The sequence below is a fragment of the Colletotrichum tamarilloi genome, assembly GCF_030869305.1.
Source record: "Colletotrichum tamarilloi strain Tom-12 chromosome Unknown Scaffold_9.1, whole genome shotgun sequence".
NCBI lineage: Eukaryota > Fungi > Ascomycota > Sordariomycetes > Glomerellales > Glomerellaceae > Colletotrichum > Colletotrichum tamarilloi.
This window is the reverse complement of record NW_026849392.1, coordinates 742,211-766,596: the sequence shown is the minus strand read 5'-3', so window position 1 is coordinate 766,596 and position 24,386 is coordinate 742,211. Positions and strand designations below refer to the sequence as shown.

At 54.0% G+C, this 24,386-nt stretch overlaps 9 protein-coding genes across 9 annotated transcripts; 4 read left to right on the top strand and 5 right to left on the bottom strand.

Annotated features, from left to right (window-relative positions):
- Positions 1-1,315: 1,315 nt before the first annotated feature.
- On the bottom strand, positions 1,316-5,238 carry CTAM01_03995 (cell wall biogenesis protein Mhp1; the record flags this gene model as incomplete). Its single annotated transcript, XM_060520025.1, has 3 exons — positions 1,316-2,708; positions 2,759-4,841; positions 5,181-5,238. 3 exons carry the CDS (start codon positions 5,236-5,238, stop codon positions 1,316-1,318), a joined length of 3,534 nt encoding a protein of 1,177 aa, XP_060385446.1.
- Positions 5,239-6,494: 1,256 nt separating this feature from the next.
- Positions 6,495-6,770, top strand: CTAM01_03994 (uncharacterized protein; the record flags this gene model as incomplete). The annotated part of the gene is made up of 2 exons (XM_060520024.1): positions 6,495-6,556; positions 6,632-6,770. The coding sequence occupies 2 exons, from the start codon at positions 6,495-6,497 to the stop codon at positions 6,768-6,770; spliced, it is 201 nt and encodes a 66-aa protein (XP_060385445.1).
- Positions 6,771-9,375: 2,605 nt separating this feature from the next.
- CTAM01_03993 (ribosomal L18p/L5e family protein) lies at positions 9,376-10,469 on the bottom strand (the record flags this gene model as incomplete). Its single annotated transcript, XM_060520023.1, has 3 exons — positions 9,376-10,237; positions 10,315-10,352; positions 10,428-10,469. 3 exons carry the CDS (start codon positions 10,467-10,469, stop codon positions 9,376-9,378), a joined length of 942 nt encoding a protein of 313 aa, XP_060385444.1.
- Positions 10,470-11,034: 565 nt separating this feature from the next.
- CTAM01_03992 (haloacid dehalogenase-like hydrolase) lies at positions 11,035-12,075 on the top strand (the record flags this gene model as incomplete). Its single annotated transcript, XM_060520022.1, has 2 exons — positions 11,035-11,151; positions 11,269-12,075. The coding sequence occupies 2 exons, from the start codon at positions 11,035-11,037 to the stop codon at positions 12,073-12,075; spliced, it is 924 nt and encodes a 307-aa protein (XP_060385443.1).
- A 46-nt stretch (positions 12,076-12,121) lies between these two features.
- CTAM01_03991 (methyltransferase) lies at positions 12,122-12,961 on the bottom strand (the record flags this gene model as incomplete). Its single annotated transcript, XM_060520021.1, has 1 exon — positions 12,122-12,961. One exon carries the CDS (start codon positions 12,959-12,961, stop codon positions 12,122-12,124), a length of 840 nt encoding a protein of 279 aa, XP_060385442.1.
- Positions 12,962-15,166: 2,205 nt separating this feature from the next.
- On the top strand, positions 15,167-16,030 carry CTAM01_03990 (uncharacterized protein; the record flags this gene model as incomplete). Its single annotated transcript, XM_060520020.1, has 1 exon — positions 15,167-16,030. One exon carries the CDS (start codon positions 15,167-15,169, stop codon positions 16,028-16,030), a length of 864 nt encoding a protein of 287 aa, XP_060385441.1.
- Positions 16,031-16,309: 279 nt separating this feature from the next.
- CTAM01_03989 (alpha-1,3-mannosyltransferase CMT1) lies at positions 16,310-17,824 on the bottom strand (the record flags this gene model as incomplete). Its single annotated transcript, XM_060520019.1, has 1 exon — positions 16,310-17,824. The coding sequence occupies one exon, from the start codon at positions 17,822-17,824 to the stop codon at positions 16,310-16,312; it is 1,515 nt and encodes a 504-aa protein (XP_060385440.1).
- Positions 17,825-19,293: 1,469 nt separating this feature from the next.
- On the top strand, positions 19,294-20,478 carry CTAM01_03988 (uncharacterized protein; the record flags this gene model as incomplete). The annotated part of the gene is made up of 2 exons (XM_060520018.1): positions 19,294-19,688; positions 19,785-20,478. The coding sequence occupies 2 exons, from the start codon at positions 19,294-19,296 to the stop codon at positions 20,476-20,478; spliced, it is 1,089 nt and encodes a 362-aa protein (XP_060385439.1).
- A 474-nt stretch (positions 20,479-20,952) lies between these two features.
- Positions 20,953-24,375, bottom strand: CTAM01_03987 (forkhead domain-containing protein; the record flags this gene model as incomplete). Its single annotated transcript, XM_060520017.1, has 1 exon — positions 20,953-24,375. One exon carries the CDS (start codon positions 24,373-24,375, stop codon positions 20,953-20,955), a length of 3,423 nt encoding a protein of 1,140 aa, XP_060385438.1.
- Between the last annotated feature and the right edge of the window lie 11 nt (positions 24,376-24,386).

Here is a 24,386-nt window from a genome sequence, read left to right as displayed (position 1 = left end):
AACTGCGAAGGCTACTCCATTGAACCTCAAGTCTAATCAATTCCGCTATCCATTTACCTTTGGATGCCCATGTATGAGTTTAACAACAAAGGCTCTCACAAACCTAAGTTACTGCGATGGACATCCCAGTTCTGACAGGAAACACAGGCAAGAGGGTGGATGGATGGATGGGTTATGTGACCGGCGGGCCTTGGCATTGTTTGAATCATATCCCCGGGCCCTCTCCCCAGTCCCCACGAAGTTTAAGTTTAATGTACATCAGATGCGCTCCCGTCGCTGTTAGATTTAAACATTTCTTGGCTTTAGTCTGTGAGATCTGGCTTTTGGACTGGCAGTGTATGGTATACGGACACTCAAGTAGCGAGAGTCCGAACGATCTATCCTACCTAAGACTGCGAGACCCGTGGGACTTGGATGTTGATCTGGCACTTGACGCATAGACCAATTGAAAGTCTAGAAATTCGCCGGATTAGGCGATGAGATTGTGGCGATGTCAAAACCTGAGCATATCGACCAGAGAGAAACACATCGGACTCGGTTGCGCTAGTCACTCGGCTTGAGATATGGTTCCTATCGACCGTAGATCACCAGCGTTAGAGTCGATAGTTTGTATATCCTTAGCCGTCGCACGCTTAGAGGGTACTGCTGGCAGCCCCTTCTCCCATGTATATAAGATGTGAGGTGGTGTCTGAACCTCGTCAGCACACCAGCCAGATAGCTTTACCTCCTAGCCTTTACTCTGCCCTTCACACAATCTGGGGCTGTCTCGCTCTAGAGTCCGGTAGCTTGCCTTTTGACAAGCGTAAACACCACTTGACGTTTACTGCAGTGATGGCCATTAAACTTCACTTGAACACGATTCATAATATGCATTATATCGAGCTGCAGAGACATTTTGGCACGTCAGACCCGGCGGCCTTCTCACCCTAAAGAGGGCGAGGAATGTGGTCATTGCTTTAGAATGCTGTTGTACACTAGTACAGGTTTCAGTAGCGACTGTCCGTTTTGGCTGCTTCCCTCCATGACTTTGACGAACTCTTCTGTTCCCGTCGCTGGAGATGAATCCATCCACATCCCAAGATATATGAACGTATCAAGTGAACCCGATTGCCTTGGTATCTTTGAAGACGCCCAGAGGAAGGATTGTTTTGGTGAATGACGGACTCCCTCCTCGCGTTACGCCTTTGCTTGCTTCTCATCGTTTCAAAAAGTCCCCAATCCAACATTTCATGTCGAGCAAATTACGAGTACAAAAGGCGGCAAATAAGCCGCCGTAGTATGATGCAAATGTGGCCATTCATGAGAGGCCAAAGGATCAGTCCTCAATGGCGTTCTCATCCACGGGCTTTGCTGGGCTGGTCATGCCTGCCTTGACATTGCCACGGGCCTTCTCCTGACTCTCGACGAACCGATCCCAGTGCATGGGATCAAGTGCTCGAAGTCCCTCACGGACCTGATCGCGGTCCTCGTTGAAGACGCGCATGATGCCCTTTTGTTCAACCTTTTGGGTCAAATCAGGCTCATCAATCTCTTCAATCATCTGGTGAAGCATAGCTGTGTGCTTAGGGTCGAGGCCAACTTCGAGTACACCACTCAGCAGACCGTAGTACTCGGGCTTGATAATTCCAGACCGAATCTTGTGGCCGGCCCTGTGCATTCTACCCTCTTCTTCGGCGAGTGCTTTCGAGGTATGCGACAACGTCGAATTCGTGCGCGGCAGACCAGGCCGGACCGATAAGCCGGTCTCGTCCTCGGCATCGGACGGAATGCTGTGCTGATCAGGATCCTCCGTCGAGGATAGCGAAGTCCCGAGTTGGTCACTCTGGCTGGGCAAGGTGGTCTCCGATGCCTCATCTGTGGACACGCGGGTTTCAGGAAATTCATCTTCGAACCGCTTGATAATATTGGCAAGTGTAACGTCGAGGAACATCAACTTGCGCAGGTTGTGCTCATCTTCCTGCGGATTGACTCTAGCCTTGGACAGTGCTGGCTGCAGCCTCTGACGAATCTTGCGGGCGCTGGCCAGTAGATGCTTCGACATATCCTTGGCCTTTCCTGGAGGTAGCTTCGGTCGCGGGCTCGCAGGCACTGGGACGCCATCTTCGAAATCCCGGATGAACTCGCCAGATTGCCTTCTCGATTCATCTCCCCTGTTCTTGAGACAGCAAGTGAGAGCCTTGACAACACCGGTGCCCCCAATGACATAATCATCGTCTGGCGCGGACTCGTTGTCCGAGTCTTCTCTGAGAACGTCGTGGCCGACGAGATGTGCGAGTACATCGGGATAAGGTGGGATTGGGCCGCCTGGCAACGAGTCCTGAGATTCGGCTAGGACTGTTGAAATGACCGCGCTTATGTCGCCAATGGGGAATCGCTCCATATTCCGCAAGCAGTAGGCGACCACTTGCTTGGCTAAAGCCTTGACGACCTCGCCGGAATTGTCGCTCGGTACATCAATGTCGACACACACAATAGTCTTGGAGACACGTGTAGCGGCAAGGAAGGATGCATAGAGCGCACAAGCTTCCTCCTGGGCATCCTCAGTCTTGGCATCTGCAAGTTTGACGAGCTCTGGATTCTCCAGAAAACTAATGTGGGCGAGCATTTTAGCCTCAGGGAGAATCTCGGCAAGCGCAATAGCTTGCTCGGATGTCATGGCGACATCAGCAAGGTGAACACGCCGGAGTCCCTGCAGCTTTGGTAGATACCTAAATGTTGTCAGCTTCGTAATCTCGTTGAGTGAATCGGTATGACTTACTTGCGCAAGAGACCAATGGCACTGGGGTCCGATTTGCACAGATCCCGATTGTGAGAAAGGTCGATAAAGCGGAAGTCTTTGAGCTGAGCAAGCGCAGGGAAAATCTTGCAAAGCGAGCCAGGTTTCAAGTTGCACTCAGCCAGACTGAGTGCCCACAAAGAGTCCTTTTCCGAAATTGCATTGGCAATGATGTCAGTTTGATCTCTTAGATCGTTGCCGCCCAAGTCTAGGCCCTCGCATCCGCTTGTGGAGAGATATCTGGCAACATGCCTGAGTCCCTTTTCGTCAATGTTGTTGTGAGCAAGACCAAGTCGTTTTACGCCACACTGAATGATACCGTCTATTACCATGCCGAGATCATTCGAGTTGAGGTTAGTCTCTCCGAGGTTGAGTAGTTCCAATGTAGCGCCGCCCAGTCGTTCGCCAATGGCCTTGGCAAACAGGGTCGCGCATATGTTTTGGGGTTGCTCGTCATTGTAGTTATGTCTGAGCAAGTGGTGTCCATGCCCGTTTCCGTTCTGTGCCGGTTGAGTAGGACGGGGGAAGGATATCGTCGAGACGTCGAGGAACTTGAGCGTTCGGCAGAGGTAGATGAAGAGGAACATGTGCTTCCAACCCTCGGGTCCAATCTTGTTGTTCTTGAGGACGAGCCGTTCAACGAAGCCGCCCTGCGTAGTGAGACAATCTGCCTTGGCTTGCTTCCGCCTCTTCGAATCAGGCTTCTTCGCAGCCAGGAGACCGGCCAATATCACCCTGACGCCTTCATCTGTCAGGCCGCAGTTCTCCAAGATAACCTCCTTAACCGGCACGACCGCCAAGTAATCGCCCAGAGTGATCAAGTCAGGGAGCTGCATCCAGTAGCCCGTCAAATCCAACTTCTGCACCATTCCTATGTCGGAAGAGCAATTTGAAGGGCTATTCAGTTGTTCGGTGATCTTCTTGAGAATGGGTGTCTCTCTCAACTGGCAGCAACGGCGGTATATCCTCACCGGGTTTGTTGTGGGAGACGCTGTCGTCTTGGGCGTTGCGGCTGGGGTGCCTTCGCTGGAGGAGTCGCTATCGTCGACGTGGATTTCCATGGGAATCGTGCCGTTAGCCTCAGCTTGTTTCCGTTTCTTCTCTTTCCTTGCTTTCCTCTCCTCTTCGCTCTTCTTCTTCTTTTCCTTCTTCTTGGTGTCTTTCTCCTTATCCGCGGATGCAGCGCTTACGCCGCTCGCGTCATCATCCTTGGTTTTGGCCGAGTCCACCCCCTCCGTTTCTGGTTCTTTTGGCACGGTTTCACCCGTTGTATGGATGATGCCATCGCGCTCCTTTTGCTGCTCCAGACTTTTCGGGTTCTTCAGTGCCTCGCCCTCACCCTTCTCCGTCATCTTCTTCGTTTTCGACTTCTCGAGTGGCTTCTTGACGGGCATATCTGTATCGACGTACTTAGGCATCGGCGCAATTTCGACATCAACGCTGAATGCAACCCTCCGGAGTTTCGCCTGATGCAAGTCCGAAATTTGACAACGTTCGCGGTTGCGGTCAACGTTCAGAATCTTCCGCTCTACCAGGCCGTGTGTTCCTCTCGTTCCTTGTCCTAAGACACCGCCAGACGAAGACAGTCGGCGGAAGACCCCCAGAAAACCGGCCTGGCCGCGCCCGGGAGGTGCCGGGGTGTAAGGCTGGTCGCCATCGTTTTTGGCGGCATGTGCGAGCACGGCGTTCTTTGCAGGAGTCACTTTCGGGGGTACTGGACCAGAGTCCTTTGGCGGCGTGCTTTGTGCTTGCTGGTTTGCCTGGGCAGTCTTGCTGTCTGGTGAAGAGGAAAACTTGGAAGAGATGTTGGAAAACCACGAGTTCCGGCGGGTTGGCGGAGTACCGTTCGGCCCTGGTGATTTTTCGTTCGACGGACTTCTACCCAAAGGCGGTCTCGAGACTGGGATAGGTTTTGATTCTTCTGTTGTCGCTTTCGCAGTGTCGGTTGTGCCGTTGGTGTTCCCGTTGCCAACGGGTTGGCCGATGGTCGGAGAAGGGAGTGGTGATGACTCTTTGGGTGCGGACGTTGAGGATCGCCGTATGGGTAATGATTTCGGCGGTCTGTCTGTGAGGCGCATCTTGGATTAGCAGGGGAAGGATTTGGGGACTTGAGTAATTGAAAATAATGCGCGATGGAGAGGTAGGAGAGAAGGTGGAGGGAAGTGACGGGCTCTTGGATATATCCACAGGCCAGGCACGAGAGACCCAGAGATGCGGTCGACAGTGGCAAGCGCTCGTAGGTCGAGGCCGAGCTGCTTATCTGGGTCGACTTGGCTTGGGATGCGGGTGCAGGCAGGGCAGCGTTGGCGAGCGCGATATGAGTGGTGAGTGGGTGACTGGGGGTCCAGCGCAATAGCCAACTAGCTGCCCTGGAGAATGAGGTCAGATGGGACGTTTTGCATACCTTTCGGAGAGCCGCCGTGGGTCATCCAGCTAACATCTACTCCATGAACCTGCTCCATAACGATTGTCGCAGAGATGCTGTGCAAGGGTAGAACACAGGTCAAGGACCAAAGAAGCCGCAAAAGGGCCCCAAAAAAGAGGCACGAAGTCGTCCGGACAGGCGAAGAGGGGGCGACGATGAGAGAGGAATGCTTGGCGGAGGAGGTGAAGAAGAAGGTGGTGGTGGTGGTTGTCACTTCTTCGATTTTGGCGCAACAGAAAGGAATGGAATAGTTGCGCGCGCAGGCCGGGCAGAGGGTGACTTTTGGGTTGATTTCTAAGAGGAGGCGGAAGCGGGAGGTGGAGGGTACTTCGTAGTGTACTCGGAGGTTCGTTGATTATTAGCCCCGGTTCCTTGGACACCACCTTGGATCCTTCCGGTAAGTCGATTCGGAGCAAGAGCGGACAGAAGCTGCCTCGCTTTGCAATCGATGGTCCAGCTCTGGAAAAGCCGGGCTAGCTGGCGTGAAAGGGTGTGGTAGGGCGAGCGTGGGATGTTGGTCGAGGACGGGAGAGAAGGTACGAATAAGTCGTGGGCTCGCGGTGGTCTTGGGTGATGGCAGGGACCAAGTACTTGGGGGAGACTCGCAGGTTCGGAAACCTCACGTCAGGGTCCGGGTCCGGATGGGGAGGGGAGGGGAGGGGAGGAGGGGGAACGGCAGGTATTCGTAGCTACGTACTCCGCACTGCCGCTGCGGTAATGCCTTCCTCAGTTCCTACCCTTGGTACCTTCCATTGGGTTCGCAATAAAAACAGTGAGCGCAATCAGGAAGCAGCCAGAGAGTCCGTACCTTGCCGTAAGGTTCCTTGAAGGAAAGGCCGGACGTGGCAGCTTTAGCGGGGGGTTCATTAACCTTTTTAGAGGCGAAGCATCTCGTCATTGGCAGGAGATGAGCGGCGCCATGGCCCAGGCTGGTTGGTTTTTGGAGACTTCACTTTCACCCGAGGGGCCACCCGGTCTTGGCTGGCCTGAGGTACCTACCCAAACACATGGGCTACTCTGTAGAAGAAGTACCCCTTACGGGAGTCCAATGTCGTGCTTTCCTCCGCCATTGCTGACTGTTGTCAACTTGTCACCACTTGTTCATCGCCAATGAAACAAGATGCAATGGTTTCCCGCCCTAAGGCACATTTACAATTTGCAACGCAGACCCACGGAAAGCAAGAAAGGAAAACCAAGAGGAAAAGAGGCTTTAATGGCATCCAAACACAAATTCAACTATCCCTGGCGATATATACCGTCCCTCACCTGCCGTCCTCCCAGTATCCTGGCCCGATGGGAAGTCCCGCGTCAACAACCTTCAGACGGACGGACATCTTATGCCGCAATCTTCCCCGGTATGTTTTTTCATGCAGCACTGACGGCCCTTGTCTTTTTTTTTTTTTTTTGTCTTTAACCACCAATGTTCCTAGACTTCTTGCGTACCTCAATTTGGTCAAATACTCCCGTCTTCCGCGGCTCGCTCCATCCCGGCCCCAAACTCCCCTCTCGTGGGCACTGCCAACTTGGGAGATCAGATCCCCGGGTAAGAACCTCGGCCCGCCATATTGAGACGACCAGCACCGCAGTTGGGCTTGAGATAGGACATCTGTGGTGGAAACATCACACGCGCACACTCAACTGTTACTGCGTACGGATACTGCGCCTGTCCGTGCCTCCTCACCGCACGCAGCAGGACCTGACACGGCCAACCGCCAGAGGTACCGGTATCGCGGTTTTCGTCCTCCGTGGATGGCACATAGCTTGGCTCCAGGACCCATGTACTTTACCACCGACTTCGTACTTGTAGGGGACCTCCGCCGCCCTACAGTCAGCAGGTAGCCAGTGGATTGCTTCAACTCTCCTCTGGTTGGATGCCACTGCCGGCCCTCTCCACTCGTCAGCGGGGATCATGAACGTCAGGAGAGCGAGAGAGAGCAACCTGGAACTCTCTCAGACTCTCACTCTCAGTCTCTCGAGACTCCCCGGCCCCCCCCCCCCCCCCCCCCCCCCCCCCCCCCCCCCCCCCCCCCCCCCCCCCCCCCCCCGCCCCCCCCTCCTCCCCCCCCCCCCCCCCCACCCCCCCCCCCCCCCCCCCCCCCCCCCCCCCCCCGTGTGCTGCTAACTTGCCCCAGCTGAGTTACCTTCATTTCGGCGCCAATCGCCTGGCATCCACGACAAGGCGACCCTCACTGGTCACCACACATCGTCACACACAGCCTTCACTCTCCATTCGCAAGCGGACGAACAGCCCTGCATCTTTCTGCAACCTGCCACTAGAACCGCACACTACTGCAGAGTCACAGGAGGACGTGGGCTGGACGCAGATGGGGGCTCTTATTAATCGCGCGCCTCTTGACCACCGGACTGACCACACAGCTCACCCTTGGGGCGGCGGGCCTGCCAAGTCATTGACAGTTGAACGCTGGACTCTACGGAATAGAGTGACTGGGCTCGCTCAAGCATCCTGCACGTTGTCAAAACAAGCCGCCAAACGCCCGCGCACAAGCCAGACAAAGTTCACACTTGCCATTTGCAGTCATAACCTTCACATTTAGGTGCACTACCTACCTACTACCCCATTGTACACTACCGCGTAAGTACAGCGGCGTCGATTCGGGGTCCAGAGGCACTCTTTGATCTTGCAGTGATTTGGAAGAAAATGGGCCACCAGTCCACGAGCATAAATAAGTACGGATACACAAGACGGGCCACTGTCGACCATGGAGTGACCCGCTGACCGCCTCATGAGCATCGCGACATCACGGGGCCCTCACTCAACGGAGCTGCCGTTGGGGGACTCCCCTGCTTTAACATTCAGCGGTGTCCCTTCGTCTAAAAGGGGCAGACAAACGGACACCGCTACAATACCAGGGACTCTCACTCACCCACTCTCGAACGGAACCTTGCGTGGCGGCACATCGGAGCGGTTGTGGGCTCTTGTCTCCTTCTGCAGCAGTGTACCGTATTTCCCAGCGTACCATTCCTTTATTTTTCAACCGGATGAAATGATGTGCTTCGGGTCTGGGACTCCAGGTGGGATTTCCGCCTCTCGCGACCCTCCCATCCCCGCGCTATGCCCTCCGTTCATCCCGTAATTCCCGCGCGCGACGTGACGAAATGCGAATCTCGGCTCGTTTCCTCTCATCGTTGACTTCCTGGAATTGGCGCATAGCTGCAGTGTGCCAGTGTCTCCTACGCTCCTCTGAAGTCCCTTGTCATTGCCGGAGAGATCCAAATTGGATCTCATGGTGTCTCCTCAATTTTACCTATGTCGCCATACAAAGTTTTCGGACGCTTTGTGGGACCAGACGGGAATCGACCCATCTCTGCCTCGCAGCAGTAGCGGCATGATTACCTGGTCAAGGGGAAAAGCGAGGAGGCTGTGACCCATCTCAGATTCAACATCTCTCACGATAGTCTGTACGGAGACCCGTGCCGACATCATCGCGAGGTGTATGAAGCCAATGGCCCTTTGCACTATCCCGGAACCCTCTGGGGCTCCAAAAGTTTTGCAGATGCCATCATCTCTTGATTCTCGTAAGAGATCGACGCATTTCCCCAATGCCGTCTCGCATGATCTGATATCATTGGTGCTCCTATGCGGGGTCCCATGCCCTCCCTCTTTTTTTTTTGTGCCTCACCACCACAGTGATCACACACGCCTGCCAATCTGCGTCACCTTGCGGCCGACAGGTCCATCGCCTGTCACGGAGTGCATCGAGTCCGACTAGCGAGCGATCAAGCATTTTCAATCGTGCCGCCGAGGCGTGAGACGGCACCGCGTTACAGTAGCGCCGTCTCCTCACGCACGTTTTCGTTTTGACGTAGACCGGCATCGCTGTGATTGCAAGAAGACGAACGGTTACCTGCGCTTAGGAGAGGGTTGGCTTGCTGTCACTTATCACGTTCCCCTCATTCGGACAAAAACATTTCAATGGATGGTCAATAGCTTTTGACGTCTGGCATTTGGGATATTCTTATTGAATTGAGGAGTCTTTTTTTGTGACTCCTCCCGTGACCATCATAATCCTCCTTCCGGATTTTTGTTTGCCTGATTAACGCCCGAAGAAGACTGAAGAAAAGTTGTCATGCCATAACGTCAAATGCCTTGCCCAGATGCCAAACCCCACCACGAATGAATTAAACCGCTTTGCTACTACAGAAAGGGAAGAATTTACTCGGCACGGTACGCAGCGATGCGCTCCTTGACCTTCTGCTCCTTCTCCTCCTTTGTGAGGCGCTTGGTCTTGTACTTCTTGGACTCGGCCTTCCACTCCTCCTTGGTCTTCTTGTTTCCGGACTCCTCCTTCTTCCAGGGGTCCTCGCGGATGGCGGCGTGGGCCTCGGTGTAGAGCTCCTCGAGACCGTCAGCCTCGACGTCGTCGTCAATGTACTGCTGGAACTGGGACTTGTAGCGCTCCTCGTCGTCGTCGGCGAGGGTCTCCATGTACTCGGCGACGTGCTGGCCGAAGATGTAGTTCTTGAGGGTCTCGGCGTCGAGCTCCTTGGACTCGATGTCGTAACCGGGGAAGCGCTTCTCGGAGTGGGGAACGAGAATGCCACCGTCAGAGGCACCCTTCATGGCGCCGAAGACACGGGCACCAGTGGAGGTGCGGTGGAGACCGACGTCGAGGTTGGCCTTGAAGGGGCGGCGCTCGCCGTCGTCGGTCTCGGCGGCCTCGGTGAGGGTGAACTCACCATCGGCCTCCTCAACACCAGTGAAGGTCTTGTCAAGGCCGAGCTTGGAGAGGGCACGGCGGGCGATCAGGAGACCGGTGGCGTAGGCGGCGGCCCAGTTGGTGAGGCCGTGGGTGATGCCGTAGGCGGGGAGCTCGTGAGCGTAGGCAGCGACGAAGACCTTGTCGCCGGTGAGCTCAGAGGTGACGATTTGCATGATGATGTCCCGGTTGGTGAAGCGGACCACAAGACGGTACTTGGGGGCACCGTACTTGTTCTTGGCCTGGGTGATCAGGCGCTTGCGGGCATAGTAGTCGGTCTTGCCGGATCTTCTACGCTTGTACTTGGTCTGGAAGCGACTGGAGTGGAGAGGTCAGCCAACTCTGATCTCGAAAGAACCTATGAATGGGGATCTCTAAAGTGATTTGAGACTTACCTGTAGTACGCGCTGTTCTTCACCAACTTGTGGAAAGCCTGTGTACGAAAGATCCCGAGTCAGCAATTTGCGCTTCAGATATGGCCTGTTGACCCGAAGCATCTTGCGTTGACTCTCAATCCCATGAGACATTTCTGTCTGCTATTGGGGGCCATTTCTTTTTCGCCATTGCTGGCTAGAAAGAGGAGGTTTTTGTCGCAATTTGTCGTTCGGCCATTTTTCAGGCTTTTGACGAGCTGATGGTTGATGTATCAACTTACCATCTTGACGGTATATGAGCGGGCGGTTGGCTCAAATTTGTCGGTGTGGGTGGTTGTCGAAGGGGGTTGTCAAGAGTGAAAAAAGTTCCAAGGCACAACTTCGCGATAATATTCCTCTGTGGGTTTTGGGGCAGCCCTAGATTGTGTGGCCCCACCTCTCCCCTCTCGATTGTCACTCCCAAAGCAGGTCGGGGACGAGTCACGTGGAGATTGGACTTTGGCCGGGGACGACATGGTCTGTGCACTTATGCTTACCTCATCTCGAGTGACCTCTCAATTCCTTCAGTGCCTTAGTGCTTTGGGCCGAGGTCCACTGGTACAATCCGCACCGAGGTGGGGGCTTTCCCCAGGTTTCGGCCCCCCAACCCATCGCTGCTCTCCACGACTTTCAACGCTGGCCCGAGTTGTGGGTTTACTATAACTACTTCGTAAGAACATAGATCTGCCGTTTCTCGGAGCCATGCAGTCCTTAGAAGAGTCTGATACCTTTCTGATTGATCACGTTCTCGAGGCTGTAGACGATATGACAGACTCCAAGCAGCCCAAGGTGCTTTTATTCGACATTGGTGGTGTGTGTGTAAGTAGCACCCTGTGATTTCTTTCTGCTCAATAGCCTCCAAGTCACCAATGCGTTGTTGTTAATCATGCGTATCATATCATATTTCAATGACGGCCAATTTTCTGACTTGACAAGGTCGTATCACCATTTCAATCCATCCTAGATTATGAGCTCAGTCTCGGTATCCCGCCAGGATGGGTGAATTACTCCATCTCCAAGACAAGTCCTACGGGCTTTTGGCATCGCCTTGAGACGGGCTCAATACCTATGGACCAGGCCTTCTTTGACGGCTTCAGTAAGGACCTTCACGACCAAGGCCGCTGGGAGGCATTCTACGCCGCTCAAAAAGCAAAGAATCCATCTCTCCCTAAGGAGACGCCACCCTTACCTACCGTCGACGCCAAGTACCTCTTCAACACCATGATGGCCAACTCAATTCCCCCGGACCCGTGGATGTACCCGGCGCTGAAAAAGCTCAAGTCCAGTGGGAAGTACATCCTCGCCGCGCTGAGCAACACCGTAATTTTCCCCGAGGGTCACAAGCTGCATAGAAAAGACTTCATGGACGACCCCGTTCGCAGCTTGTTTGACGTGTTTGTCTCTTCGGCACATGCTGGTTTGAGAAAACCGGATCCGAGAATGTATCACCTCGCGCTGGAAAGGCTGAACGAGTACGCTGCCCTGAATGCGAGCTCTGAGAGAGGCCAGGCGCTCAAGTGGGGCGAGGGCATTAAACCACAGGATATCGTGTTCTTGGACGACATTGGCGAGAACCTAAAGGAGGCGAAGAAGCAAGGGTTCAACACTATCAAAGTCCATCTAGGACGAGCCTACGAGGCGGTAGAAGAACTAGAGAAGGTTACTGGACTCGCATTAGAGGGCGACCATCCAAAGGTCCCGGTGAAGCCGAATCTCAAGGGCAGTGGTAAGGCGAAGTTGTAGAGCCAGGTGCGCAAGGAAAGGTTCTTATTAGATGTCATGGCCGGGCCTAGGTTCTCCGGGCTACATAGATATAAAGAGCATCTACGTTGACGACTTGGCCGCCAACGGCAGCCTTTTTCCACTCTTCGTGAAAGAGTGCCCTAGCCTGGTCCCTGAACTCTTCCGTCGGGAGACTGGTGACCAACGACGTGCTCGTGACATGCTCAAACTGCTCGTCAATCTGGTCCATACCGTAATATGTGTCTCCTTGCCCGGAAATGTTATGCATTAGTTCGATCCTGTCCACCACGTACCCTGCGCTCTCGAGAATCTTTGTGAAGGAGTTCTTGTCCGTGATCCAGGACCTGTTGCTGGGAAATCGTGACCGTAGGCGCTTAGCCGCCTTCTCCAGAATGAGTCCGATCTTGAAGTTGTCCTCATGCGTGATATCGATGACCACCCTGCCTCCCGGTCTCAGGAAGTTGCGCCACCTCGCAACGACACCTTCAGGGTCGTCAAAGAGAACAAAGGCGCTGGAGCACAAGATGGCATCAAAACTTTGCCCCTCCAGCTCCGGCAAAGTCTCCAATTTTGTGGCATCGTGAAGGAACAGACGAATGTTTGCACTCGGCTTGAGGCGCTCTAGCTTCTCTCTCGCCTTGTTGAGCATGGCCTCGGTGACGTCGAGGCCGACGATCTCGCCCGTGTCGCCCACCTGGTCAGCAGCGGTGAAAACCTCGAGGCCGGTGCCGCAAGCTAGAATCAAAACGCGTTCACCGGGTTGGATATCTGCGACGGCCATGAAGCGCTTGGTCCAGTCGGGATGGAATGAGTTCTCATAGTTGTCAGCTCGCGCGGTATACATGCGCTGAGATGAGGTTGCCTGTGTCTCGGAATCGAAGTCCATGTTGTTTGATTCTGCTCGTTCAATGTGTTCGAATCACTTCTGGAAATAAAATTTCAAGAATGTTGTGATGAGTGCGGGATTGAGTTCTTAGATGAGATAAAGTCGGTGGCCAATTATCTTGAGTTAAGTCCTTAAAGTCCGGGCTTACCTACCCCGTCGGCAACACGATCCGATGATCTGCAAGCGGCGCAAACGCCTGTTTCCTCCACGATGCACGAATATGTTGATCAAGGTGAGTCAGCAAAACTTACATGCTTAACTCCAACTGGTACCCAAAGTCGGGAACCTTCGGGCGTATACAAATGTCCGAATAGCTTCTTGTCAAACTCAAGGAAGCAGATTTTGCATACTCTTGTATCAATTCAAGACAGGACGATCCACTGATTGTCTTGTTACTTAATAAAGAACCTAGAGCAGGAGCACCATCAAGAGCACAGTTCATTGGTCGAGTAAAGGTACGACAGGTGCTGTTTACACAATGCGCCGCCTAATTGGGAATGCGGAAGGACGTACCTACTTGGGTCTCTTCTCCTTCCTTCCTGTCATAAAATGCGTAACAGGTTGGGTGGTCGAGTGGGATTTGGAGGGTTTCCAGAGTGCGACTTCAGTCCTTCGGCCACCCCACACCGACGCTTTTTGTTTGATTGCTTGAGGGTCAATCCCTTTTTCCCGCTTCGTTGCAAATGCCTTACTTTACTCTTCAGTCTAAAAGGAAAGGAACAGCTTCCCGGACACCTTACTATCATGACCATCTTATCGAACAAGCTCCTCCCACTGCAGTAAACATCCCAGATCACAGTACCATCTGGTCTTTGCCGTTCTAACATACGAATGACTGGGATTCTATGATTTGGGTAGGCTACAGAATTCATGCGCGCAAAAACAACTTCCAGCTGTTAGGAAGAGAGGTCACAAATCTGTCGGTCAGTCTCACCACCTAGCATCATGCGTTTGCGCAAGTTGGGTTTACTTGATGATGCAGTGTGCCGCTCCGCAAGAATAGTGTAGAACTGCATGAACACCCTAGAACGACCCGAAGAATGTCACGGAAGCCAGATGATAGTCATCCTTGGAAAATCTCTTGGTTCCTAACTTGTCTACACAATGAAGAGGCTGCCATACAAGTCAGAAGGGGCCATATCGTTTTCGTCACACGTTGTCAGCGTGCATGTTTCGTCCTCTTCAGCTAACGGAGCTCAAGTAAATACTGCCCTGCACCTACGCTGTCAGTCAAATGAACCTAGACCGAGAGATAATACCTCCCCACACCTGTCGGTGAGTATGGGCTAACGTAGCCATTTGCCCGGTAACTGCCAAGACTACGTAGTCTGCCGTGATGCAGCATCTTGATACGTTCAAGAGTGTTTACTTGTGAGCTTCCAAGCCTCAGGAACACGATACTTCTAGAAGGCACCTTTCCATTCATCTCGTCAATTTGGACAGCCTCATACATTCATCCGTTCTTTTACACTCACATATCGCACCCGTACCGTTTTGATCTACACCGGATCAGGATTATTGACCCTCCGCTGGCATTAAAGCCTGCCTGCCTCGCTTCCCTGGTCAGCTGTTGTTTCGCAAGCGTAACTGCCCCAGCAGGCATCAAATGCGGTTGCTGGAGATTGCTTGGAATCCGATACTGCAAGACGTACGAGGCTTTGTGCTTGCGCCAAAACTCCAAGCTCATCCAATCAATAAGGTGTCCGCTTCTCATATCTTGTGTTCTAGTCAGAGAGTCTTCTCTTTCTCAAATATAATGGAGGATATAGAGACAATATGCAACTGAAGCTGTCTTGTTTCTCGGATAATAGTGTAAGTGTTAGGTTTCATACTTTGTTACACTCTTTGTCGAAGTAACCTCGCCGCCGTTGCGAATATTTAGCATACTGCAGAAACATATTCTAGCAGCTGCGGATGTCCGATACAGACCAGTTTTAACTCTAGACGGCTCTTTTAGCCTTTCAGCTCATTCTCTAGTGCTTTCCATGACCTTCCCCGTGGCTGCCCATGGCCAAGACGATGACCACCAGTCTGCCGTGGCCGACGTGCAAACGGTCAGTCAGTACGATGTGGATTTCAGAGAGCCGCATTCCATCTCGATGGGTTACAACAGCTTCTCTCCGTGTCTATTCCCTAGTCAATGAGAAAGCAGCATCATTTATACTTCGTTTTTCCTCATCATTCCACCTCAACTCATAAGCAACCATGGTCGCCGCCATCAAAACCAAATGGCTAAAAACCACAACCGAGCTCCAGACCTGCCTTGAAGTCAACATCAGATCCTGCTTCAACTGCCAAGGCCACTCCGCCACAAAGTCGTCTTGCGGCAACGCAGTTAGCCAGGCCTCGCGATCCGAGATGGCGTTCGTCATGCTCGACATTATCAACTGCGGTAGTCTGGAGTCTGCGTCTGCCCACCTCGAGCGACTCGCCGGTCTCGCCTTGTGCAAGAGATCTCACCAGTCACAGGCTGGAGAGATGGCTACGCAGTGGAAGGCTCGGATCCGGTCGTACCTTGAAGTTTGTATTGATGGCGGCGTCGCTGAGGAAATGGATGTCAAGGCTCCCGTGAGACCACAGCGCACAACCACAGCCACGGCCACGATCAAGACCAGGACCATGATCACGCCGCCTTCCACTCCCGTCGTCAACAAAAGGGACATCCAGCAGCCCGCGTCTACGCGATCATCACAGCGCCAGCGCACTGCAGCACCGCCCCCAGCCACACCGAGACGAACCATTCGAGCCCCAAGAGGCTCTGCTTCGTCCACCGCCGTCCTCATCAGAGAGGATCCCGAAGATGATTCCGGGGAAGAAGATTCTGAAGAGGATTTCGAAGAGGAATACGAAGAGGAGGAGGAGGAGTTTCATGAACCCAGGCCGGTCCGCAGCCACACTAGACGTGCCTGGGCCCCATCGGTCAAGTGGGAACCCAACGGTAAGGCTGGCTTACCTTACCCGTACCCAAGCCAGACAGAGGATCGAGAGAACCTCGAGTATAAGCTGGCCAAGGCCCAGGCGGAATTGAAGATGTATGAAGCGTGGGCCAGACTTCAAAAGTTTGAGTAGGTAGGGGTAGGGATTACTACATCGCAGTGATCGGAAGCTGGATGAGCTGGATGGTTTGGATTTGGACTGATTTTAGATTGTTTGGGAGGCATTTGTTTCAATGGGCAATAGATAATGAGCAAGGGTGTTCATAAATTCATAAGGATCTGTTAGTTTTCCTTTCATGGGGTTCAAGGGGGAAGGATCCGGATAGAGCAGCGCAGATACAAATATTAACCAGCGGAAAAAAGACAGTACCACTACTTTATGTTAATTTCAATCATAGCCACATTATTCTCATTACTCCAGCGCTTGATTCCAGGGCTCCCACATCTGCTTATCATAACTTGCCATGCACTTCACCTTCTCAGGCGGATCAGCCTTCCAATCCACCCTGAAATCTTGCACCTCGTCCTCGCCTCCCACCCACTGACTGGTATATCCCTTTGCTGCCTTAATCTTCCTCCCGGCCTCGTCACTGTACTCTAGATTGACACTTGGCACCACCGCAATCTTGCCGAACCCGGCATTCCACAGATCCTTGCAGAAAAGCTGCGGCTCGCCCTGGAAACACTCCCCCGGCTTGGGCGCCCGAAAACTAACAAGTCGATCCAGCAACGGTCTCGCCGTCATCGCCACGGCCCCGTTCCAGCACGAGAACACCTGCAGCGGCTTGTGGTCGAAGAAGCGCCGGCGCGAGGTATCCTCGTTCCAGAAGATGTTCCATGCAGAGTTCCAGTTGCCGTCAGGCGGAATCTCGAAAAAGGAATCGCCCGCGATGGTGCGGCTGATCCACACGTCGTAAAAGGTCGGATCGGGACCGACGTAGGTCCAGTCGAAGCCGCACGTCATGTCGGCGCCCAGGTATAAGCGTTGGTGCGCGAGTTCGAGAATATCTTCTAGGCAAATGGCCACGTCGTTGAGGAAGAGAACTACTGCGTCAGCGGCGTACTTGCCTGGCCCACCGGAGACGAGGGGGGCGAGGGCCATGTTGCGCAGCTCGGCCAGTTTGGGGATGCGGTCGCTCGCGCCGGGGTCGAGGTCGCTGCGGGAGAAGTGATATTCGGTGCCGAGCTTCTCGATTTCCGGACGAAGGAGGTGGAGGATTTCGTAGGTGCCATCGCCCGAGTTGCCTTCCACTATTGAGAGGACACAATTCTCCGGGCCCAAGAAATGGAGTGCCTCGACGATGGAGCCTAGGAGTCGCGGGAGGAGGTCCGCCTTCTCACGTATGTTGAGGGCGATGAAGAATTTGGGTTTCTTGAGTGTGGTGCCTGGCTTAAGGTACTGGTAGCGTGAGATGTCGGGGCGAGGGCAGTCCAGCCTGGGTAGAGATTTGTTGTCTGGGTCGAGGATCGAGGCGATGTAGAGCGGTGCGTTTTTGAGGTGTTCCGGGTTGGCGTCCGGTACTGTGGAGCTGGCGCCGCCGCCTACATCTGAGGATGGCACCGGCGGTGGCGTCGGCGTCGGAGTAGAAATCGGGGGTAGTGGCGTATGCGACGGCGCGATCGCCGGCGATGTTACGGCAGTGTTCGTCTGATTTTCTTCATTGTGTGGAGCTGCTCCGTGCGCTGCTTCGGTCGGGTTTGGCTTTCCTGAGTCAAGTGTTAGTTCAATCGATGCTTCTCCTGACGTCAGGTTCGACGACGACGACGGCAAGGTGAAGGTGTGTGGTGAAGAGAGCGTACGGAATGGCTTGTACGCGATGTCAAAGTATTCGCGCCCCGAGAAAAGATCATATGCGACGAGCAAGCTGATGAGCAACAGGCACACTACGCCGGCTTGTGCGATAGTGCTGTGTATCCTTTTCGCCATGATTTTCTCACGAAGGATCGAGCGTTACCATCGTGGTCCAGGGAAGGGGCCAGAGGTTGTAGAAAGTGAGGAAGGAAATGAACAGAGAAGCAAAGGAGAAAGAAAGTGAAATCGGCCTCGGGTATGACAGAATGGATGTACAGGCAAACGCGCCTCTTCCGATCGAGGAGTGTGACCGGGGTTTTTGCTTTCTTTGGGGGCAACCAACAGTGAACACAGCTCAGGTGGCTGTTGGAAGCAAAAGAGCCCTTGTTCGTCCTCTCTTGCCAATGCCATTGCGGACCACTAATTACCCCAGGTAGACGCGCGCCCGCCTGCCCTGTTGGACGGTCGAAATCCGTGTAGTCCGTTGGTCGGGGGGTGGAGAGAGAGAGGCACAGCAGGAGTCTGAGAGATTCTGAGCACATCGTCCACCCGGAAGAAGAAATCAGGAGCAAGGGGCCGAAGGCGTTCACTCGTTGGCGCTTAACTGCACGATTCGCAATCGCGGCCTGGTTGGTTCGCTACACCACGATGGACCCACAGCCAAGGCCGTTTCCCATGCTTTTCTGGACTCCGTCGTGTTGGTTCTAAAATGTTGGGTTTATTCATAATGTTGCCCATCTTCCTGGCCTGGTCTCACGGTTTCACCTCGAGGCTGGCGCATAAACCCCCCATTGTGTCGCTCCCTCCTTCGCCCGACCACCTCACCGCTGTGATGCGCACAGGAAGTTGCCTCCTCAGTCACCACGCAGCATGGCCTCCCGGTGGTCTTAGAGGCGCTCAGGACCTGACAACCTCACGGTGATTCGTCAGAAGGAAATGAGATAACCAGGGTGTTACCAAACTGTCGGGACAGAAGCAGGGCCAGAAGTTCACAACAACCTCGTTTCGAATCCCCTCGCCTGTTTGCAGGACCAGGCCAGTCCTTGAATAGAGTCAATGACCGTGGAGGAAAAACGCCACAGTAACGTTAGCCAAAGAAGGATCGCGTCGAGTACGGTACCCGGGCATTCGCTGTCCATGGCCTTGGTTTGAGGACTTGAGAAGGCCGAATCTCTTCGGTGTTGGGCGGCTTGCTGCATACTTAGTTCAGTCGCCTGCCTTTTCGCCCCCTTTCTCTGTCTAGCATGCTTTGATGTGACTTTCTCGTTCTGCAGACTGTAGATCTTTCTCTGTTGGTTTTGGTTGTACGACTTTACGATAATTATTGTTCCTTACGGACTCTCGCTCACTACACTTTATCACAATCTCTAGTCACACAGTATCCCTCTCATGCTATTATAGCAACATCACAGTTCACTGTAGAACACCAGCAGGGCTCGTCTTACCTGGATCGTCTGCTTCGCCCAGAGAAAGACGAGAAATAGAGAGGACAAAAAAGATCGTCCTGATAATCCATTAAGAGCCCACAAAAATAAGAGTCCTGCTGTATATACAACATTGTATTGCCGAAGAACTCGGGAACATCTCAGCACAACTCACCCAACATGCCCCGAGCTCTTCTCCTTTTCCTCCTCCTGTTTGCTCTAGGATTAGATGACGTCTCAGCAATCAACCTCCGATACGCGCCTCTTGCACCGCCAAAACCAACAAAAGCCCCCTCGCGCAACGGCACAAAGATCTCGAACGACGACCTGAAAAGACGACAAGCCGCCTCCGTGACCTCCGTGTGCGGATACTACAACGGCGACCCAGCAAAGGCAAGGACAGCTGATCCGGGTTTCGGCTGCCGGCTCGATATCGACCGCGGTCTCTGGGGCTTCTGCCCCACGACCGTCATCTCTGCCAAAGACTGCGGACTGGCCGGCAACTGCGTCGACTCTCGAAACTGCAAATCCGGCTGCGGAAAGACGGGCATCGCAGGTCTGACGACTTTCACCTGGTGAGTTTCCTCCGTGTGCCCCTGCTCCTCTCTCTGTGTTTTGTAAAACACAAACGGACTAAGAAAAGGGGAAAGGCTCACAGATATGAACCACAGTGCAACAGATAGATTCTGCTCCACCGTTATCCTCGAAGGGGGCTTCGAAGGAGGCTTCTCCTACATTGCCTGCGGCAACGCAGCGACAGTAGAAACGTTGTTCAAAGAAGCCATCAACACCACCGAGACACCAACGTCTATCATCGCGACTACTGTACGCATCACACCCACGGACGCCACCACAATACAATCAACCACAGCGACTTCTTCGTTAACATCCTCTCCTACCTCTACCACATCCTCGGGCGTATCTTCGTCCGCAACCCAGCCCACCTCGCCAGCGAGCCAGACAACCTCCCCTACAGACGGAAACAAGTCATCATCCGATGGCTCAAGCAATACGGGCGCCATCGTCGGCGGCGTTGTCGGCGGTGTCGCCATCATCTGCGTTACAGTTGTCGTTGCAATCTACATTATGCGACGTAACAAGCGCACCACGGAGGAAGAATCTCAGGAGAAAAAGCGGGGGAGCCGCTTCAGGTCGTGGGGACGGTCGTCCTCGAAACCTCCCAACTATGAACAGAGCGAAGCTGTTCGGACAGATACACAAGGATTCGACACTGAACAGAACAAAATGTACGCCGGGTGGGGTCCGTCTGAAGTATATGGATCAGAACCACGAAGGGATCCCACGGCGGCCCCCGTTGAGTTGCCGAGCGCTTCCCCCGTAGAGCTTCCGAGTCGGAGAGGTTGATCAATCGTAATGATAAGAACATGACTAGAGATGACCGACGGTGCTAAGACCAAAGGAAATGTGGAGGGCTGAAGAGGGAAGGTGAGCATCGCCTATAAACCATTACATACTATTTTCCAGCAATGATTTCAAGTTCATGTGAGAGCTCGTGGTCGATAAAGCACCCCAGGCAACTATTTTATCAGTACACATGGTACTACTGGCGGCCATCAATGTAATTTGTAAACAATTTTTGTGTATTCTTAGGTGCTAAACGACAACACGTAGCCATGCTATGAGTAGACGAGGTTTTCGCTGATTCATGATCATATCCTTTTTGAGATCTCAACCAATCCGTCCTCTCCTAGAGGAAGGGCCGAGTTCGCCGACACAGAAACGCCGAACATTGGTAACGCTTATTGTAACGCTTATTTCTTTCCTTCCTTCCATATCCTTTCGACCATACATATATGTCCTGCCCCCTGGCTCCTCTTTCTATGTTCCGTGCAGCTTCTGGTTGAGGCCCAGCAGGAGCTGCTTCACCGAATTCATTAAGTGCGACTCGATTCCGTCGAAGCCCGCTGCGGGCGACCCTGAGGCGCTGGCTTCCGCAGGCGGCGGTACTATGCTCGCGTCTGCCAAGCCCAGCACTCGATCAATAGCGGATAGGGTGACTGCCTCGGCCTTGGCCTCGCCAATCCTGCTTTTGAGGGCATTCGACGAAACGTTCTTGAACCCTAGGAGAGAATTGAAGACCTTGGAATCAAACACATTTGTCGGCCCAGTGGGGGTGGGCGTGCCCCCTGATCCGGGAGTGTTGCTTCGGGTCGAGAAACCGTCGAGGAGCTTCTGTATTCCCTTCATACAGATATCTTCCATGGTCTGATTCTCTGTAGCGGCACTCTTGAGTCCCAGGCAGCGGTTGAGGGCAGACATGACGATGGCCTCTGCTTTTGGATTCTTGGCTTTCTTCAGGTTCTCAATAAGACCGTTCTTGAGGCCATTAACAGCTGAGAGTAACCTGGGCTGAATGACGGGACGTGGTTCGGCTTGCGCTGGTGGTGTAGGTGTAGGTCGAGCTTGCTGCGGCGGGGCAGCAGCGGGTATCTGTGGTGGGGGTGGTTGCGCTCCAGGGATGGCGGCTGGAGCAGGTTGTGTGATGGGCGGTGCTGAAGTTGCGGCGGCGCCTTCTTCGGTCTTGACTGCGGGATGAGCTGGAGGTGGTCTCGAAGCATACGGTGAACTGTATGTAGAAGTCTGCCCTGCGACACCTTGAGGTCGTGCAATCGCAGCAGCGGCCCCGTATCCAGGCAGCGTCACTGGCGCCACTGGTTGAGACGTCACTGGCGGTGCGGGCTGACCAGGGTTCGGTACCACGCCGGGGGGAGAGTATTGTGGCGTTCTGGCTGCTGTCTGCGCTTGCTGCCCTGCATAGGCTTGCGCGTGGTAGTTATGAGGAAGATGCTGGTAGCCAGGAGGCATGTGACTCTGCTGCTGTTGGGCGTACTGAGTGTACATTGGGTGGTTGTAGTGACCATAGCCCGCACTCATAGAACGGTCCGGTGACGTCGCCTTGCGCTTCTTGCCGGCATCGAGTTCGACACCGGGCACCCTGGACCACAAGCCTGTGGTATCGTCCTTCTTGAAAGCTTCGTTCCCGATAAGGTTATGTCGTACACTTGACTCCCAGCCCTTTGTCTCCGTGTGGAAGTAGAACCACGGGTATCTCTGGGTAATTCGCTTATAAATCTGTTTGAGGGTGAGACCGTCAGGCCCTGCCGCAGTGAGGGTCTCGTCGATAAGCACTCCGTAGTTCTTGTTCGGCTTCTGCAGCTGCTCCTCCGTGTAGTCCTCGATCTTGAGTTCGAGCGGGGGCGACTTGGGACGAGCCTTCTTTTCCTTCTTCTCCCTGGCGCGTCTTTCGGCATCTGATCCTTCAAGACCGTCTTCGCCCTTTGGTTTCCGGGGCTTGTACTTGCGCTTCTCCGGTCGATCTCCTCCTTCGTCTGGTAGTGGGTGTTTTCTAGGACGGCCGACCTTCCGCTTGATGGGAGGCTCTCCGGGAGGAGGCTGTGGTATCGTCTTCTTAGCCATCTCCTGCTGAGCTTTCTTAAGAAGCCGCTGCTCTCGCTTGGACATAATTCCGTTCTTTGGTGGCCGGCCAGGTCCTCTCTTCTTGTTCAGATAGCCTAATGGAGCACCTCCCATGAGAAGATGCACCATTTCTTGGTCCTCTGGCTTGACCTCTGTGGTAGGTTGGATATCGTCTGCTTCCTCTCCATAATCCAGTGACATCTCTCCTTCGGCATCAGCTTCGGCATCGGCATCAGCGTCAACATCGGCTTCAGCATCGGCTTCAACATCGGCCTCATCGTCTGCCTCTGTTTGTGTTTGCGCTGCTTCTGCAACGTCGGCTGCTGCCTCTGCCGTCGCCTTTTCTGCGGCGGCGGCTGCTTCTGCCTTTGCTTCCGCTTCCGCCTCTGCCTTGGAGCTACTTTCTGCCTCAACTTCTTCCTCTTCTTCAGCTTCGACATCGGACATTTCTACGTCTGATGGCGCTGGTGAGCTGAGGGAAGAATCGCTTGTGTCGTCAAGACCGTTGCCATGTGAGGCTTCAAACTCGAAGCTCATCTCCTTTCCACCAGTCGCTTTCTTCTTGAGTTTCTCCTCCTCTTCTGCATACTCCTCAGCACCTGTCCGGCCTTCTGGAACACCATTGATGACGAACCGAAAATCAACGTCCTTGATTTGCAGGTGGTCACCACTCCGGAGCACGGCGACGCCTTCCTTGTGGTGCACTTCATCGATGAAGAAACCATTCTTGTGCAGTGGAATAGCCTCAAAGACCCCTTCTCTCTTATTGAACTGGATCTTGAGATGCTCTCTTGAAATAGCCTTGGTTTTGCTGGCGATATCAGGTCCGGGCGAGTGGATGCCGACAAAGGGAACGTGGTGGGGAGATGGCCGTAATGAAGCCAGATCCACGGCTGCAGCTCCCGGTGTATGTGAGACATACTGCCGATTTGAGATGAGTTTCTCCTGTGACTCGTCCTCTTCCTGCTTCTGTGATGATCCGGTGCTGGTCGTCTTGCGGCGCTTGGCTGGCCGCCCCTCCCCTTCACTGTCGGACTCGGGTCCCAGCATGCCTCCCTCTTCGCTGACGTATGACTTGCTGAACTTCCCCGGCCCATGTCTGACAGGGGAAGGAGGCGGAAGGCCCTCGCGTTCATACTCTTCCGCCTTCTTGCGATAGGCATCATCGCGCTTCTGGTCTCTCCGCGCCTGATTTAGAGCCTTCTGATCGCGACCAATAATGACGGCGTACGTGGTCATCTGAAAGACACTGTCGGCGAATTCTATACGCGCAAAGGATTCGAGACCCTGTGTCGCCGCGGCGAGGTTATGTGTGCTTGCGACGAGCGGATCGTTGCCGTTGCCCATGGTGCTCGGGAGGGTGACCTGCGCTGGCGTGACGGTCGGCGGCGGTGACATTTGATTGGACATTTGGTTACCAGCCATATGCGCCAGAGCCATCATCATGTAGGCGTGGTCCATGTTCGGCATCGGGGTGTGTGGGAAGGACGAGGCGAAAGGGTCGGCGTCAACCTGCACGGCTGAAGCCGGCTGCGACATTGTCGCGGGTGGAGCGCTGCCGGCGTCGGCATCGGCCATGAAGGTGTCGACGGCTAATGAGGTGGTCTGCTGTTGGGTGGACGCGTCTTCGATAGATGGGTGTACGGTTGTAGATGCGTCGGTGCGCGATGGTTGCTGCTGGTCAGCAGTGTTCGTGGCGATGTGATTGTTATTGTCGTTGTCGTCGGGGTGGTCAGTTCGGCCTGGTGTCGTCGACTTGTGCTTGGGCGGCGGCGTGGTCGGAAGGGGCGCCAGGCCATTTTGGCCGGCGTTGGACGAAGTCATCGCTGCTCTGT